We start from the raw sequence: 14,175 nt of genomic DNA, 5'->3' as shown, positions 1-14,175 counted from the left end.
ATAATAATAATAATAACAACTCTGGTGTCACACTCCTTCACTCTGCTGCCTCTGGCACTGCTCACAGCTTCAGCTCTCAGTCAGGGATCAATAGTTCTCTCTCCAACCATGGCCAAGGACATGACTTTGTGGTGGATCTCTGGCTCTCCACCCTGCTGGAGGGTGATGATCGCTCTGGAGGAGAAGAACCTGCAGGGCTACAACCAGAAACGTCTCTCCTTTGAGAAAAAGGAGAACAAGTCCGCAGAATACATGACCATAAATCCCAGGGGTTAGGTGAGTCAGTGCACATATTGTGTTTGGTTTAACCACTAAAAATGTGCTGAAACTCTTTGTTTTTGCTCCGTCTTACAGGTTCCTTCCTTCAAATGTGGTGACAAAGTCCTGAACGAGTCTTATGCTGCCATTATGTACCTGGAGGTAAGAACTTGGCTGCAAAATCTGTTACTCGCTGATGGCAGTAGGGCATCAAAATGTAAAAAAAAACAAACAAAAAAAAAAGAGCTTGTAGGGCTATTTGTGCTCAGCAATTTCTTGTGGATGAAAAGACACAAACGAAGTTCACAAAAGTTGATCCTTTCATGTCTCCAACAACAGGACCAGTTCAAATCACAGGGAAACGAGCTGATCCCCGACTCCCCTGCTGAAAAAGCATTGATGTATCAGCGGATGATGGAGGGCAACGCACTCTTCCAGAAATTTGGTATGTCATCCTGCAAATAAAAGTTTGAAGTTTTGCACACCATAGAAAACTACAGCTATCTAAGCAATGGTTAAAGCCCAACCTGGCCAATGAAGGAATAACTCAGTAACTCTTGCAGGTGCTGAGAGAGATTAAAGCAATCTTTAATACACATTGAGCTCAAATGCCATTTCACAACATGGACATGGTACAGAGCAATTTTTATATTTTGCACTAAAAATAACTAGCACACAACAGAAAAGTGCTTCTTCAGCAAATGTGTCTTGATCCTGCTGATTGCCTCCAAGAATGAAAACATGAAGTCGACAGCGACACCATGTGACTGGATTCAGTTGAGCAACTTCCCCAAGTTACTCACTGGCTTGTTTTTAAAATCTTTAGCGGATGCCCTCCTCTACACCTGGAGGGTGCCAGAGGCAGAGAGGCACGACTCTGCCATCAAGAGAAACCAAGAAGCCCTGAGTGCCGAGCTCAAGATTTGGGAGGGATATCTGAAGGTAGCATTACAGCAAAGTGACCGTCGTGATGGATGGGCTGTTATTAAAAAATAATGCTGCACTTAGACTTTTGAAAGTTCTTACATGTCAACAGTGCTTTTCTATAAAACTTTGACTCGACAGTAGCATCGTGACTGCGATACCCTTTGGTCACTGATTGGTAATCGGAACGTGCCACAAAGGTTCCAGCATATTGATAAACGTGGTACCAATGTGTGCACTCACATCTGTCCCTGAACTTTGCTTTGTTTTGTAGGCCAGTGGAGGTTGCCTGGTGGGAACAAACTTCACCCTGGCTGATGTGGCCATCTTTCCACACATTGCCTTTCTCTTCTTTAATGGCTATGATGAGCATCAAATAGCTGAGATCGTGGTGATTGTGTGCACGTCTAAACAGCAGTGACCTTTCCCCCCCACTTGTTCAGGTTGTGCGAGAAGTGTTACCCACAGTTGGCAGCCTACTACAAATGCCTGAAGGAAAGGCCCAGCGTCAAAGCCAGCTGGCCTCCCAGCTGGGCGGAGAACCCAGAGGTATACGCTCCACTCAAAGAACTTATCAAAAACATCTGAGATGACAACACGGTCATGAAATAATCACAACAAAACTCCCACTGCAATGTGCAATGCGCTCTATTATGATAAAGCATTCCATTTTTTTTGTACTGTAACTGAAACCAATAAACCTTACAGTCAAGTTTCTGTGTTTTGTGAATTTCATGTGTGGCATTCACAGATCCCTCCATGCGCTTAGTGTAGTAGATAGTTTGGTGAACATCAACAACAATATTATTTCATTCTCATCTTCAGCCAACCCTGTCCTCCAGCCAATGAAATTCCAATTTGTTGCAATGCCTGGACCTATTTATGCACCTATTTATGTTGTTTGCAAACCAGCTTTTCCAGAAGTTCCAGCTGTAATTTGTCAAAAATGAACAGTGAGCTGCTATAGGAGCACTCACTGATCATGGAGTGTACCATCAGAGGAACTGTGCATTGAAGTGAACAGTGCTTTACGCATCACCCAATACCACCAGGAGGACGGAAGCTACCGTCGAATATATGAGGGTACGAAAATAACATCTTATAAAATAGTCATGTGTCTGTTAGAAAAGAAAAACACTAATAATAATGTATAACGGTAAGTTATTTCTGATTTATGCTGAAAGAGACAACTCGAACGTCAATGTGTATTGCAATGAAGGCATTAGTGTAAGTTTACTTTATTATTTTGTCTGTCAAAGACCATGTACATATCACACGATAATAGTCCACACAATTGCACTTTGTGTGTGTGTGCGTGTGTGTGTGTGTGTACATGTGTGCTAATTGCAGGTTCAGTGTCTGGTGTGCTGGAGCCTGGAGTTGGTTCAGCTGTCTCTTGTCACCTTGTTTGCATAAAGCAAACCACAGCCTCTCTGCTCGGCACATGCACAGCTTATCCAATACACATCTTTATTCAATGCGTAGTAATACAGCTTAAAGAATGACAATTTCACTATTATTATTTTAAATGACAACTTTGATCATCAAAAAACACTTTTTTTTGTTTGTGAACATTGTAAAAGTCAATGGGCGACTGGGTTAGTTCTAAGATAAGCAGATGCAGTAACCCCGACCTTAACACCACGGCCCTGAGTGCAGGTGAAGTGGTGATAGAAAATGGATGAAGGACAGTGTCTGAGCAATTTTCCATTTTGGTTGCAACACTCCCACCCCGAGGTTGACCTTGTAACTCTACACCAAGAAATTGCCTGGGTGTCACAGCGTCTCTCACTTCTAAAATTCACTGCTCAGAATCAAGTTTGGGTTCTTTTTGTACTTTGGCATGAGACTTCTTTGCAAATACGTTTTTTTTATGTGGCTTCTGTCTTCTCGGCAACTATCAATAGAAGGAACAAAGATATGAAGACTGACCAGAATTTTAATAAAGGGAGCAAACAAACCTATTCATAGCCATTCAGCTGCATGCTGGGGTGTGCGCATATCACATCACAATGTCTTTGTTGCAGAACAACAGCACTTTTCGTTTTGCGTAAAGCATCTATCCAAGACAATAGTGCAGCTGCCGCTGTGTGTGCAAAAGTAAATGTGTTAAAAATGAATTGATAGGATAGAAAGTCATGGTTTGCAGAACTGAAATTATCTTTGGAGAGCAAGATAGCTTATCGTTTCCCCTCTGTATTTTGTGGCTGCAAGACAAAGAAAATGTATATATAACTTAGACTGCACCTTCGCACCAGTTGTGATGTGGACAGAGTAGTGCACGTGCAGAAGGGAGAACAGTGGATGAGGCTTGAAAGTGATTGTCAATGCATTATAGCATGTATGAATGTGGTGTACAAAAACATCTTCATAACACTGTAAACATTAAAATTCACCACCTACTAAATGCAACAGTGACTATCGGTAGCTTGTGGGTCAAACACTGTGCTGCCAGCGTGATGGGATGAGCGAAAACTGCTGCGTCAGCCTGAGTCTTCATCATCATTTGATTGTTATGGAAAGCAGGCGTGTGTGTCATGCCGTCGCTCTGCAGCCTCTTGCTCTGCTCACAGCTTCTGTTCTCAGTCAGGCGTTGACACTTCTCTCTCCAACTATGCCCAAGGACATCACTCTGCTGTGGGGATCTGGCTCTCCCCCCTGCTGGATGGTGATGATCACCCTGGAGGAGAAGAACCTGCGGGGCTACAACCAGAAACGTCTCTCCTTTGAGAAAATGGAGCACAAGTCAGCAGAAGTCCTGGCCATAAACCGAGGGGTCAGGTGAGTCCGTGCTTATAATGTGATCAGTTTAACCACTAAAAAGAAAGTGCTGAAACTCACATTGTTTTTCTCCATCTTGAAGCTCCCTGTTTTAAACATGGAGACAATGTCCTGAATGAGTCCTATGCTGCCATCTTGTACCTGGAGGTAAGAACTTGCTTGCTGAGCCTCATGTTACTCGCAGCTGCAAGTAGCCACCAGAGAGGAAAAGACACTGGAGCTCCATGCAGCGGCTCATAACACTTCCTTTCATGTCTCCAACAATAGGACCAATTCAAGTCACAGGGAAACAAGCTGATCCCCGACTCCCCTGCCGAAAAAGCATTGATGTATCAGCGGATGAAGGAGGGCAACACTCAAGCAAATAAAAGTTTGAAATATCGCCCAGCACTGAAAAATACTGCAATCAAAGCACTAGTTGAAGGCCGGACAGGCCAATAAATTAATAAATCAGTAACTGTTGATTGCGAGGGCGGTCAGAGTGCATTTGGTGCCCTGGGCAACCTTAACTGGTGGTGCCCTACCAAATTAAAAAAGAAGAAGAAAATACTCCAGTCATAAGTTTGCTCATGCGTGAATGAACAATAATATCAAGAATTAGACCAATATATTATTAGATTATTAGATTTTACTGAAAGTAGCCTGCCAAAACCAACCCAGGTCAACTGTCTTAACTAGACTTACTGTGAAATTCTTATGATGACATTTCTTTGACCAACTTCATTGTAATAAGGAACAAAGCCAGCCAAACAAAACAGAATATCGCACACGTCAGTTAAAGGTCCAGTGTGTAAAATTTGGCTGGATTTATTATTTTTATCTTGGTAAAAGTTTAACATACTATGCAAAAATACATTAAGAAAAATGTATCCCAGTACAATAAAAGTAATTTGGTTTTCCTACACTTAGAATCTTAGAACTAGGAGCAAGGGTCTTGCTCCTGGTTAGCTGGCATCTTGCGCTGCCATTTTTCAAGGAAGCCTAGCGTTTAAGGAAGCCCGCCTTTCAATGCCCGCTGTGATGTATGTCCTCATGTCATGGCTTTGCTGCTAAGAATGAAAACATTGAGTCGGCCAACAGCGGTTGTGGCTGTCAGACACCATGTGACTGGAGTTGGCTACTCACACAACTTTCTGGCTTGTTTTTTTTTAAATATTCAGTTGACCTCATCGCCTATGACCGGATCGTGCCAGAGGGAGAGAGGCACGACTGCCATCAAGAGAAACCGAGAAGCCCTGGCTGCCGAGCTCAAGATGTGGGAGGGATATCAGAAGGTAGCATTGCAGGAAGCTAGTTGTTGTTGATGGATGGACAACAATTGAAACTAAACTCAAACAGGGTTTTGCTGCACTTCCACTGTAGAAAGGTCTTAAATGGAAGCAATGCTTTTCTTTGGCTTGACTGATTTCGGTCTGTGTTAAGATGAGGCTACACCTACAACTGATTAGCTTCTAGCGCCAGTCAAGCTACATCCGTAGTAGTGAAAGGGAAACAATTTGTAAATTACCTATTTGAAAAGTTTTGATTTTCTGAATATTGATTGGTACTGTATGAATGAATGTGGTTCTCAAATGTGCACTCTTAACGTTGCTTTGTTTTGTAGGCCAGTGGAGGTTGTCTTGTGGGAAAAAACTTCTCTCTGGCTGACGTGGCCATCTTTCCCTTTGTGGCATTTTTATTCTATTATGGGTATGATGTAGTGTTGCCACCCGTCCCGTTTTTCCCAGAATTGTTCTCTTTTTTCACCACCTGTCCCGGGAAAAATAAAATCCCTCCCGGGACACAATTTGTCCCGTTTTTTTTAGGGAAAATGACAAAACCTCATTAGATTTCAGTCTGTGGTCTACTACCGTAAAATGCGTGATTGTCTCATATTTGTCCACTAAAAAACCTGTCCCGTAATGAACTGATATGGGACGCACTTCACTTTGTCCCGTATATTTCGGGGACGCCTCTCCGCCCCCCCGTCGACAGACTTGAGACATCTACCCCACATGATAACAGTGTGCATCGTATGTACTCAAGAGCAGTGAAGCTATAGTTTGACACTTACTCCGACATGTTTCCCCACTTTTCCAGGCTGTGTGAGAAGCGTTACCCAAGAATGGCAGCTTACTACAAATGTCTTAAGGAAAGGCCCAGCATTAAAGCCAGTTGGCCTCCCATCTGGCTGAAAAACCCACAGGAATATGATACACTGAAAGACCTCTGAGATGAGATTTTTTCCCCCTTTGAAGGAAACCAATAAACCTGAGTTTGTTGTTTCTGTGCTTTGTTAGTTTCAGCATTCACACACCTCTCATATGCTTTAAAAAAAAGTAGTTGTTTAGATCAATTATGTTGCAAACAATATTATTTCATTCTCAGTTTCCTGCAATTAGTACACATTAGACACAGTTCTACATAGTGTGTGTGTGTGTGTGTGTGAGAGAGAGAGAGAGAGAGAGAGAGAGAGAGAGAGAGAGAGAGAGAGAGAGAGAGAGAGAGAGAGAGAGAGAGAGGAGCGTGCGTGTGTCTATATATATACATACAGAATGATCCAATGTTTTCATTCCTCACGGGAATGTTGACCTCAGATAGATTCTGGTTCACAGGTTGTGATATTACTGTAATAATTATTATTATCACAAATCACAATTTTATTTTTCTTGCTCAGAGTCATAAACCTGCACTGGCTGGCTCTCTCTAAGGTGTGCAGACAAAATAGCAGCTGGAAGTTATGGAGGAAGAACACAGAGTGAATTATGGATGTAGGGAAAGAGGACAGGGAGGTCGTTGGTGTGATAGAAGATGGAGGCACATGATTGGCTATGGAGATTACTGAAGAAGAAGACTGGGGGTTATGAACCAGCCAAACATGATCTAATCACAGTCCCACCACTGAATGCTTCAGTTTGGAATCTTGGAATAAAGTTGAACAGTACAAAAGTTGGCTTGTTTGCTATTTTGCTGGGCAGAAAATCGATGGCTGAATGTATCATCAACTAGCAGCGCAAACAAAGCCAGGACTGAAAATGACCCTGTTGGCTGTTTGGAGAGGAAGTCACTGAAGAAGCACCTCAGTGGGATCCAGCTACAGACATGGGGTTATTTCTGATTTTAGCCAGCCTGCTGTCTATCTGTAGCCTCTGTTTAGGCCAAGGTAGTGTGCCCACCTATTCTAGTTAATACCGCTGTTATGTGGGGCCAATGTTTGAATTTCTTTTCTGTTTTCCTTCTTCAGACTGTCAAGGTGAGTTTCTGCAAAACGTTGACTTCCCGGGGACGGACATCAAGTTTGTGTATGCAGCTGATGCAACACACTGCCAGCATCTTTGCACACATCATGCCAGTTGTCTCTTCTTTACATTCGTGAGGCCTGACTGGACCCAGGACAGACGGTTAGTCAAGTTAGTTTAAGTTACAACTACAGAAGCCTTGAGCTTGCAGTGCAATTTTGACTTTCATGAGATGTCAAAGGGTTTTGAAATAGTTTCTGCGCTGTTTCTCTTGGCTCTTGGTGATGGATGGTTTCAACATGGTAGTTGGTGTTTCCCCGTTAAATTATAACATCAAATGTATAATTTCAACACAATTTTTGAGATTTAGTTTTTTTTCCCTTCTCATCATTTAAATGGAAATGTGCTTTAAACTGACTGGTTACGATTCCCGTGACTGATCGAAAAGCCCTTGCAACTGGAAGTTGTTGAGAGTGAAAGTGAGGTGCAAAGTCATGCTCTCCACCTCTTGGCAGGAACTTCTACTGCTACCTGAAGTCCACTCCCTCTGGACAACCCAATAGACAGACCGCACTTCAAGGTGTCACCTCAGGCTACTCTCTCAAGCCCTGCGGCCCACACCCAGGTGGGCACTTTGGCAGCTTCCATCATTACAAGAGGTATCGGTCCGTCAGTCGTGCACTTTTACCAGTTTCTTACCTCTCTATCCATCAGTGCCTTGTCTGTCTGAGGTTTATCCCAACATCGACTTCCCGGGAGCCGACTACCGATTCCTCTTCACGGCAGACTATGAGGAGTGCCAGAGGGCCTGCACACATGACCCCTTTTGTCAGTTCTTCACATTCGCAAATGGCACCTTTTCAAATGAGAACATCAGGTAAATATCTTCCACTGGCCACTGGCAAGGTGACACATTTTCCTTTTACTTTACTCTTTCCTTTTTACTCTGCGAGGATGGTCCTTCCAAAGTGTTTCTCTCTTGTTCTTCTTGTCCTTGGGGTTGGGTATCTACAGCCAATCATCCACCTCCATCTAACTCTCCAATCCGCTGCACTCTTTTCTCTCACACCAACTAACTTCATGTCCTCTTTCACTTCATCCATAAATCTCCTGTTTGCGCTTCCACCAAAAGCTCTGGACTGCTAATTCCAACCTGAACCTCATTTTATTTGAATTATTAACCTTATTTTATTCTAATAATTTAATTAAATCGCCTTTTTATGGATGTTTGACATGAAAGTAACTTTTAAATCTGAGTCTATGACAGGCTAATTGCATGCAATAGAAAAAGGTTTGGCCCACAGGAGGACATACCCAGCGTCATCATCAATAATTCATATTTATAATGTCTTACCTTTTCACCAAGCACTTTTGTTTGTTTTTGCTCTGTTGTAGACACAAGTGCCACCTTAAGTTCAGCTGGACCATTCCAATAACATATATTGTGGAAGCAATGACCGGTCTCGTAAGTGGCTTCTCTCACAGCGTGGACATGAATCCAAACGTAGAGATGCATGGGAACTCAGACACAGGTACGCAGAAGAAATACCCCACACTCTGACGTGCGTGCTGCGATTGCTCATTGGAGGCTGTCTGTCAGTGCAGCGTGCAAGAGGAAGCTGTTCCCAGGCCTCAACATCCCAGGAGGTGATGTCCTGGAGATTCCCGCTGTTTCCACGGAGCACTGTCACGCCTTGTGTACTGCTTATCCCAAATGCACCTTCTTCTCATTTGACAGGTTAGTGCGCGCCCCTAATCATGACTCGTTTCATGGAGCTTCCTGACTGTGTAATATTTTGTTCTTTGCTGCAGAAGCGGCTTTAAATGTCACCTGAAGGAAAATCCAGATGAGATTACGTTCCAGAGAAGAGGCAGTGTCACGTCTGGGTTGCCATCACGTTTCTGTCGGCCGGACAACAGTACGTTCCTGCAACCAGAATGTAACTTCGCAGGGAGACCCAATGTCAACAGGGACTTTTAAGGTTTTAGAAGAATAAATCCTATCACCTTCCAGTGGATAAATACATTTTGTTGTCCAGCGCAAGGCTTCCTGTCGGTGCAAGGGACCTGTTGGTTAACGAACAATCAAATACGACAGGATGTGTTACACATGTTACTCTTTCTCGTTGGGTATCGGATTGAAATGAAACCAAAGCTAGTCAGCTGGAACGGGAGTGTCTCAGTTGGCATTTCATTGCACAGTGATGTCATCACATCCGCCTCACACAGGGCTTGAGTTTTAGTCAGATGACCTGAGCAAATTCTGCACTGACTAGAATTCTATTTAAATGCTTTAATCAATCCAATTATCTTATTTTTAGTCAATATTTAATTTAATTTAATTTTTTTATTAAGAGTCTCACCTTCTATTTACAGGTTGGACCAAGATGCCTTTTGAAGGCATAGACTTCCGGGGATCTGACATTGGATTTGAGTTAATGGATAATGCAGAATCTTGCCAGAGTACCTGCACCTCTGATGCAAACTGCCAGTTCTACACTTATGTCACCACGGACTTCAAAAACTCTATTTTCTGGTACATTCAGTTTGTTACTGGGATGCAAAATGTAGTGTGAGCTTCCCTAAATTCCAAGTGGCTGTAGTTGTGAGTAAGTGATGTTTTTTGTCTTGTGTTTTTAAGGCGCCGTTGCTACCACAAGCGCACCATCACCATGCCTGCCCTACCCAAAGTGATCAAACTGAACAACGTCGTGTCCGGTTTTACGCTGAGGAACTGTGGCCCCAGTGCGCCACCTTTGAACCCATGAGGGCTTATACTTGTCAATGATACTTGACAAAATGGTGTAAAACATGTGCAGAATACCAAATTAAACCTTCATCTCCCAGAAAATCTGTGTGAAGAGATTTATTCACACGCCAGCTATCACTAGATAGAATAGATAGAGGCATTAGTTTTATTTTAAAAACAGCTTTTTTTTAGGTCTCATTATAGCTCCTAGTTTCCACACATGAGCTCAGTGCTAAAAAGGCTACAATTTCATGTTTATCTCATCAGCTGTACTTGGGAAGCTGCAGAATTTTGCTCCTTTGATTATTTTTTATTAATTCAATATACTTTTTCTCCTCTTAAATGTACACGTTGTGTAACCATTCTAAACAGTTTCCACATATATTTCCAATTGAAATTCCAAATTCATTCTTTTCTCGTCTTTACTATTGCACTTGAAATGTGTACCAGGTGCATTCCATCACTCACTCCATTACCATCATGTGTCTTGACGGGAGTCACCTGTGGTCACTTTCACTGATGAGCCAAACCTGTGTATATAAAATTAGGGCGGGCTGCAACTTTTAGGGTGCAGTGGCTGGTTTTGTTTGCAGATCGGTGGACTTTGGGCAAAGATAGCGGCTCAGTCACCTGATAAGGCTTTTAAAAGAAATGTGTCTATGGTCTGTTTTCTCATTTCTCAGAAAGACAATCCATCCCCTTCCACCTTTTTGAAAGTGTGGGCTAAGACATGCAGTCTGTGAATTGTTGGATATGCATAGATTTATATTTATTTATTTTGGTAAGGAATTCTGCATGACTCTACCCAGCACGAACAGTCTATTACAGGCCATTGTGAATATTTCTTGTTGATCTTTCTTAATTACTGCACATTCACACTTTGCCTCTTGTCACGAAGGTCACAGTGTGAAATTGACATGAAAAGGGCTTTAAAAACACAAGGGGATTTACCCATACATGCTCATAAGCTGTAGTTTCTGTGAATGTTAAATAACTCATTGTTAGTATGTGTAAAGCCCACTAGGTGGCAGAAAATCATATGTCAAGTGTCCCAAACCCCATTTAAATATTCTAAATTTGAACCAAAGCAGTTGTGTGATCAGTTTCTATTCTGACACAGAAAAAAACACATCGACAGATGCTTTGTGAGATCAGTCTGAAACATTTCATCGCTGTCTGTTCTCCTCGCTCTATCTGAAGGTCCAGACAAGCATTGAGAAGGAACGGTCTTCAAAGTGTTCAGCAATGACTACACAACCAAACACACGCCGACGACAAGAATCACAAAACTGGACACCTAGAATGTATTAATGTGGATGCCATGTCCTGATTTATAAAGCATTGTAAATATTTTTAAAGCAAACATCGACGGCTGGGGTATTAAACGTGTGTGTGTGTGTGTGTGTGTGTGTGTGTGTGTGTGTGTGTGTGTGTGTGTGTGTGTGTGTGTGTGTGTGTGTGTGTGTGTGTGTGTGTGTGTGTGTGTGTGTGTGTGTGTGTGTGTGTGTGTGCGCACTTGCGTGCACACGCAGCCATCCATTTCCACTGGTTGATTCTGTCTGCCCAACAATAATGGCGGGACCAAGAGAATACCATGTATGGAGAGGTACAAAAATGATTCTTAGTCATTGGACCGAAAATTTTTCTTGTCCGGAATGATAATAAAAGATCTAAATTCAGGCGCGATAGCTTTTGTTCAAGTAGGGAGGCTCTACTGGGAGCAACTTCATTCCTTCACAGCTCAGCCCCATAGCAGGGTGGGAAAAGTGGGAGCGGAGTTTAAAACCAGAAACCGCGGTTGCTTCTAACGCGGCCTTTAACTTGATTTATTTACAACAAACGCAGTTCGCACGACCGTCGCGCACAATAGTGACACATTATCTGGCCCCCTCTTCGCAGTGGAAGCAGGGGCGAGTCAGTGAACCAACGAGCGAACGGCGAACCATGACTCACGAGTCCCGGAAAATGACTCTTTGAGCAGTTTGTTCGGTCAAGGCGCGTCACTAACCTCTATTACAGGCAGGTGGCGCCACGTGGCGGAAGAAGAAATGGCAAAAGTACCACCTGACGCTTTTACTTTCACTTCCTCCTCCAGGGGCGGATCTTGTGCTGTGTCTCAATTCAGGGTCTGCACCCTTCAAACCGAGTGTCCTCTGTCTGAAGGAAGCGTTCTTCGAGGACCCAGCCTAGAAAGACGGACCAAACCCCGCCTCCCCGGTAACCACACGGGACGGTCTAGCCTTCGGCGTATTTCCTCATTGTGTCACCGCCGTTCCCTCCTGCTGGCCAACCCCGGAAGTGACGTTTTTATAGTATCAAGCTAACCATTAGTTCGCCATCTAACGATGTCGTTCGATATTCAAATAAATAAAAACCCGATGTTAAAACTGCATATTTTATGTGAAATTTCAATACTTAAATTTGTATGTCGTGTCTTTACCAGTACGTGCCGCTAATTTCAGCTGACTTCCCAGGATCCCACGATGCTTTGCAGCATCATGGGATACATAAGTACGCGAAGGATAGTAGCGGTGTATCTTTGGAATCAGCTAAAATGAGGGCGCATTCCGAGTACGCATTTTGAGCATCCTAAGGACCCTTGGAAATTGGGACAAGCCTTCGCGCAGTGCTATGACGCAACTTCCTTTCAAAATGCGTACTTCAAGGATGCAGACCCTGAATTGAGACACAGCATAGGATTCTAGGAGATCAGGGGCTTAGCCCTGAGGGTGCAGATGTCAGTTCGTCGGGGGTGGGGGGCGTGTTCGCCGATCATCTGAACGGGCAGGCGGGCAGCGCGGCCGGGTCTTTTTCCCAGAACTGTTCTTTTTTCACCACCTGTCCCGGGAAAAATAAAATCTCGCCCAGGAATTTGTCCCGTTTTTTTAGGGAAAATGACAAAACCTCATTTGATTTCCGTCTGTGGTCTAGGCTGCTTTCCTGTGCATGCTTCCACTCTGGTGAATTCCAGTACTGCACATTATACTCGGACCAGCTCAGAAGCGTGGCTCTTGAGAAAACATCCGGGGCTTGAGCCCAAGTAGCCACCCCCTAGATCCGCCACTGTTACCTCCTGCATATTATCCGAGACGCCTCTGCCTTCAAACGCAAACACACGGACACACATACGCTCTTCCTCTCCTCTTCCCTCTCTCTCTCCAAACCTTCTCCTCCTCCCCTCCCCTTCCTCCTCCCCCGTGGGAAACCCGGCGCAGTGTGACTGTGGTCGTCCCTCCTGGAAACTGCGGCGGCGGCGACTCTGGCTCCGCCGCCGCTGTCGGCTCACAGGCCAGAATAGTGCCAGACAGCCCGCGTGAGTCTGCGTCTGTGTGTGTGTGTGTGTGTGTGTGTGTGTGTGTGTGTGTCCTCCACAAACATTCCACCGCCATACCGTCCGTCCGACCGCCGGACGGCCTCGCACGAGAGCCACGCCGCCGCCGCCTGACGCCAGCGCGAGGACAGCTCTTGGCGTTGCGCGCGCAAAGAAAACAGATCGCCGAGAGCGCAGGGCGCACGAACGAGTGTGTGTGTGTGTGTGTGTGTGTGTGTGTGTGTGTGTGTGTGTGTGTGTGTGTGTGTGTGTGTGTGTGTGTGTGTGTGTGCGCGCGCGCGCCCTCCCGCGTCTGAGCCGGGCGTAAGGACACAACAGCACACTCACTCAGATAAACAATGTGCGCTCCGCGGAACACACACATTTTCGGACCGCAGACCACAGACATTGCATCCTGAAGTAGATCAAAGCGCCCTCTCGCAGTAAACGCACGCACGCACGCACACTCACAGACACAGAGAGAGAGAGAGAGAGAGAGCTCCCCATGGCGCAGTATTTTTGGGGGCGTTCAGGCAAGGACGAGGTTGGTCGCCTCGGGGAAACGACTCGCTGCCTCTGTCGCTCGTCATCGTTCGCCGGTTTTTTTCTTTTCTTTACACCCTTCGGACAACTGGCTCACTGTCACTCGATCATCGTCCCTTCAATCCCCTCTCATCTCGCACCATAACACCCACCCCACACCCGCCCCTCCAACACCCTGTCATTGAACGTCTACGCCCAATCAGTCATCCTGACCGCAACCCCATCAGACCTCCTCTGCCCCTCTCTGCCTCCTCCCCTCCTGACTGTCCATTGTTAGGGGAGTCGGCGGGGCGGGTGGTGGTGGGGTGGGGGGGTCGGGTGTGGGGAGGGATGGGAAGAGGAGAGATATATATCCGCCGGCACGCCGCAAGATTGTGGAGAGGTCCCCGGGG

The 14,175-nt window shown here is 44.9% G+C and overlaps 1 protein-coding gene and 2 pseudogenes across 1 annotated transcript; all 3 read left to right on the top strand.

Moving 5' to 3' along the window:
• Nucleotides 1–20: 20 nt before the first annotated feature.
• LOC142877152 (glutathione S-transferase A-like) lies at nt 21–1,894 on the top strand (annotated as a pseudogene).
• A 1,892-nt stretch (nt 1,895–3,786) lies between these two features.
• On the top strand, nt 3,787–6,175 carry LOC142905104 (glutathione S-transferase A-like; annotated as a pseudogene).
• Nucleotides 6,176–6,946: 771 nt separating this feature from the next.
• Nucleotides 6,947–10,032, top strand: LOC142877182 (coagulation factor XI-like). Its single transcript, XM_076011588.1, has 9 exons — nt 6,947–7,105; nt 7,187–7,343; nt 7,697–7,806; nt 7,896–8,058; nt 8,577–8,713; nt 8,787–8,919; nt 8,994–9,100; nt 9,558–9,717; nt 9,823–10,032. Exons 1-9 carry the CDS (start codon nt 7,045–7,047, stop codon nt 9,947–9,949), a joined length of 1,155 nt encoding a protein of 384 aa, XP_075867703.1. The 5' UTR covers nt 6,947–7,044; the 3' UTR covers nt 9,950–10,032.
• Nucleotides 10,033–14,175: the final 4,143 nt, after the last annotated feature.

Source organism: Nelusetta ayraudi, unplaced genomic scaffold (assembly GCF_046127955.1).
Source record: "Nelusetta ayraudi isolate G7.1 ecotype Tasmania unplaced genomic scaffold, CSIRO-AGI_Nayr_v1 ptg000135l, whole genome shotgun sequence".
In the NCBI taxonomy this organism is placed as follows: Eukaryota; Metazoa; Chordata; class Actinopteri; order Tetraodontiformes; family Monacanthidae; genus Nelusetta; species Nelusetta ayraudi.
Note: the sequence above shows the minus strand (reverse complement) of the source record. Positions and strands in the feature narration are given on the sequence as shown.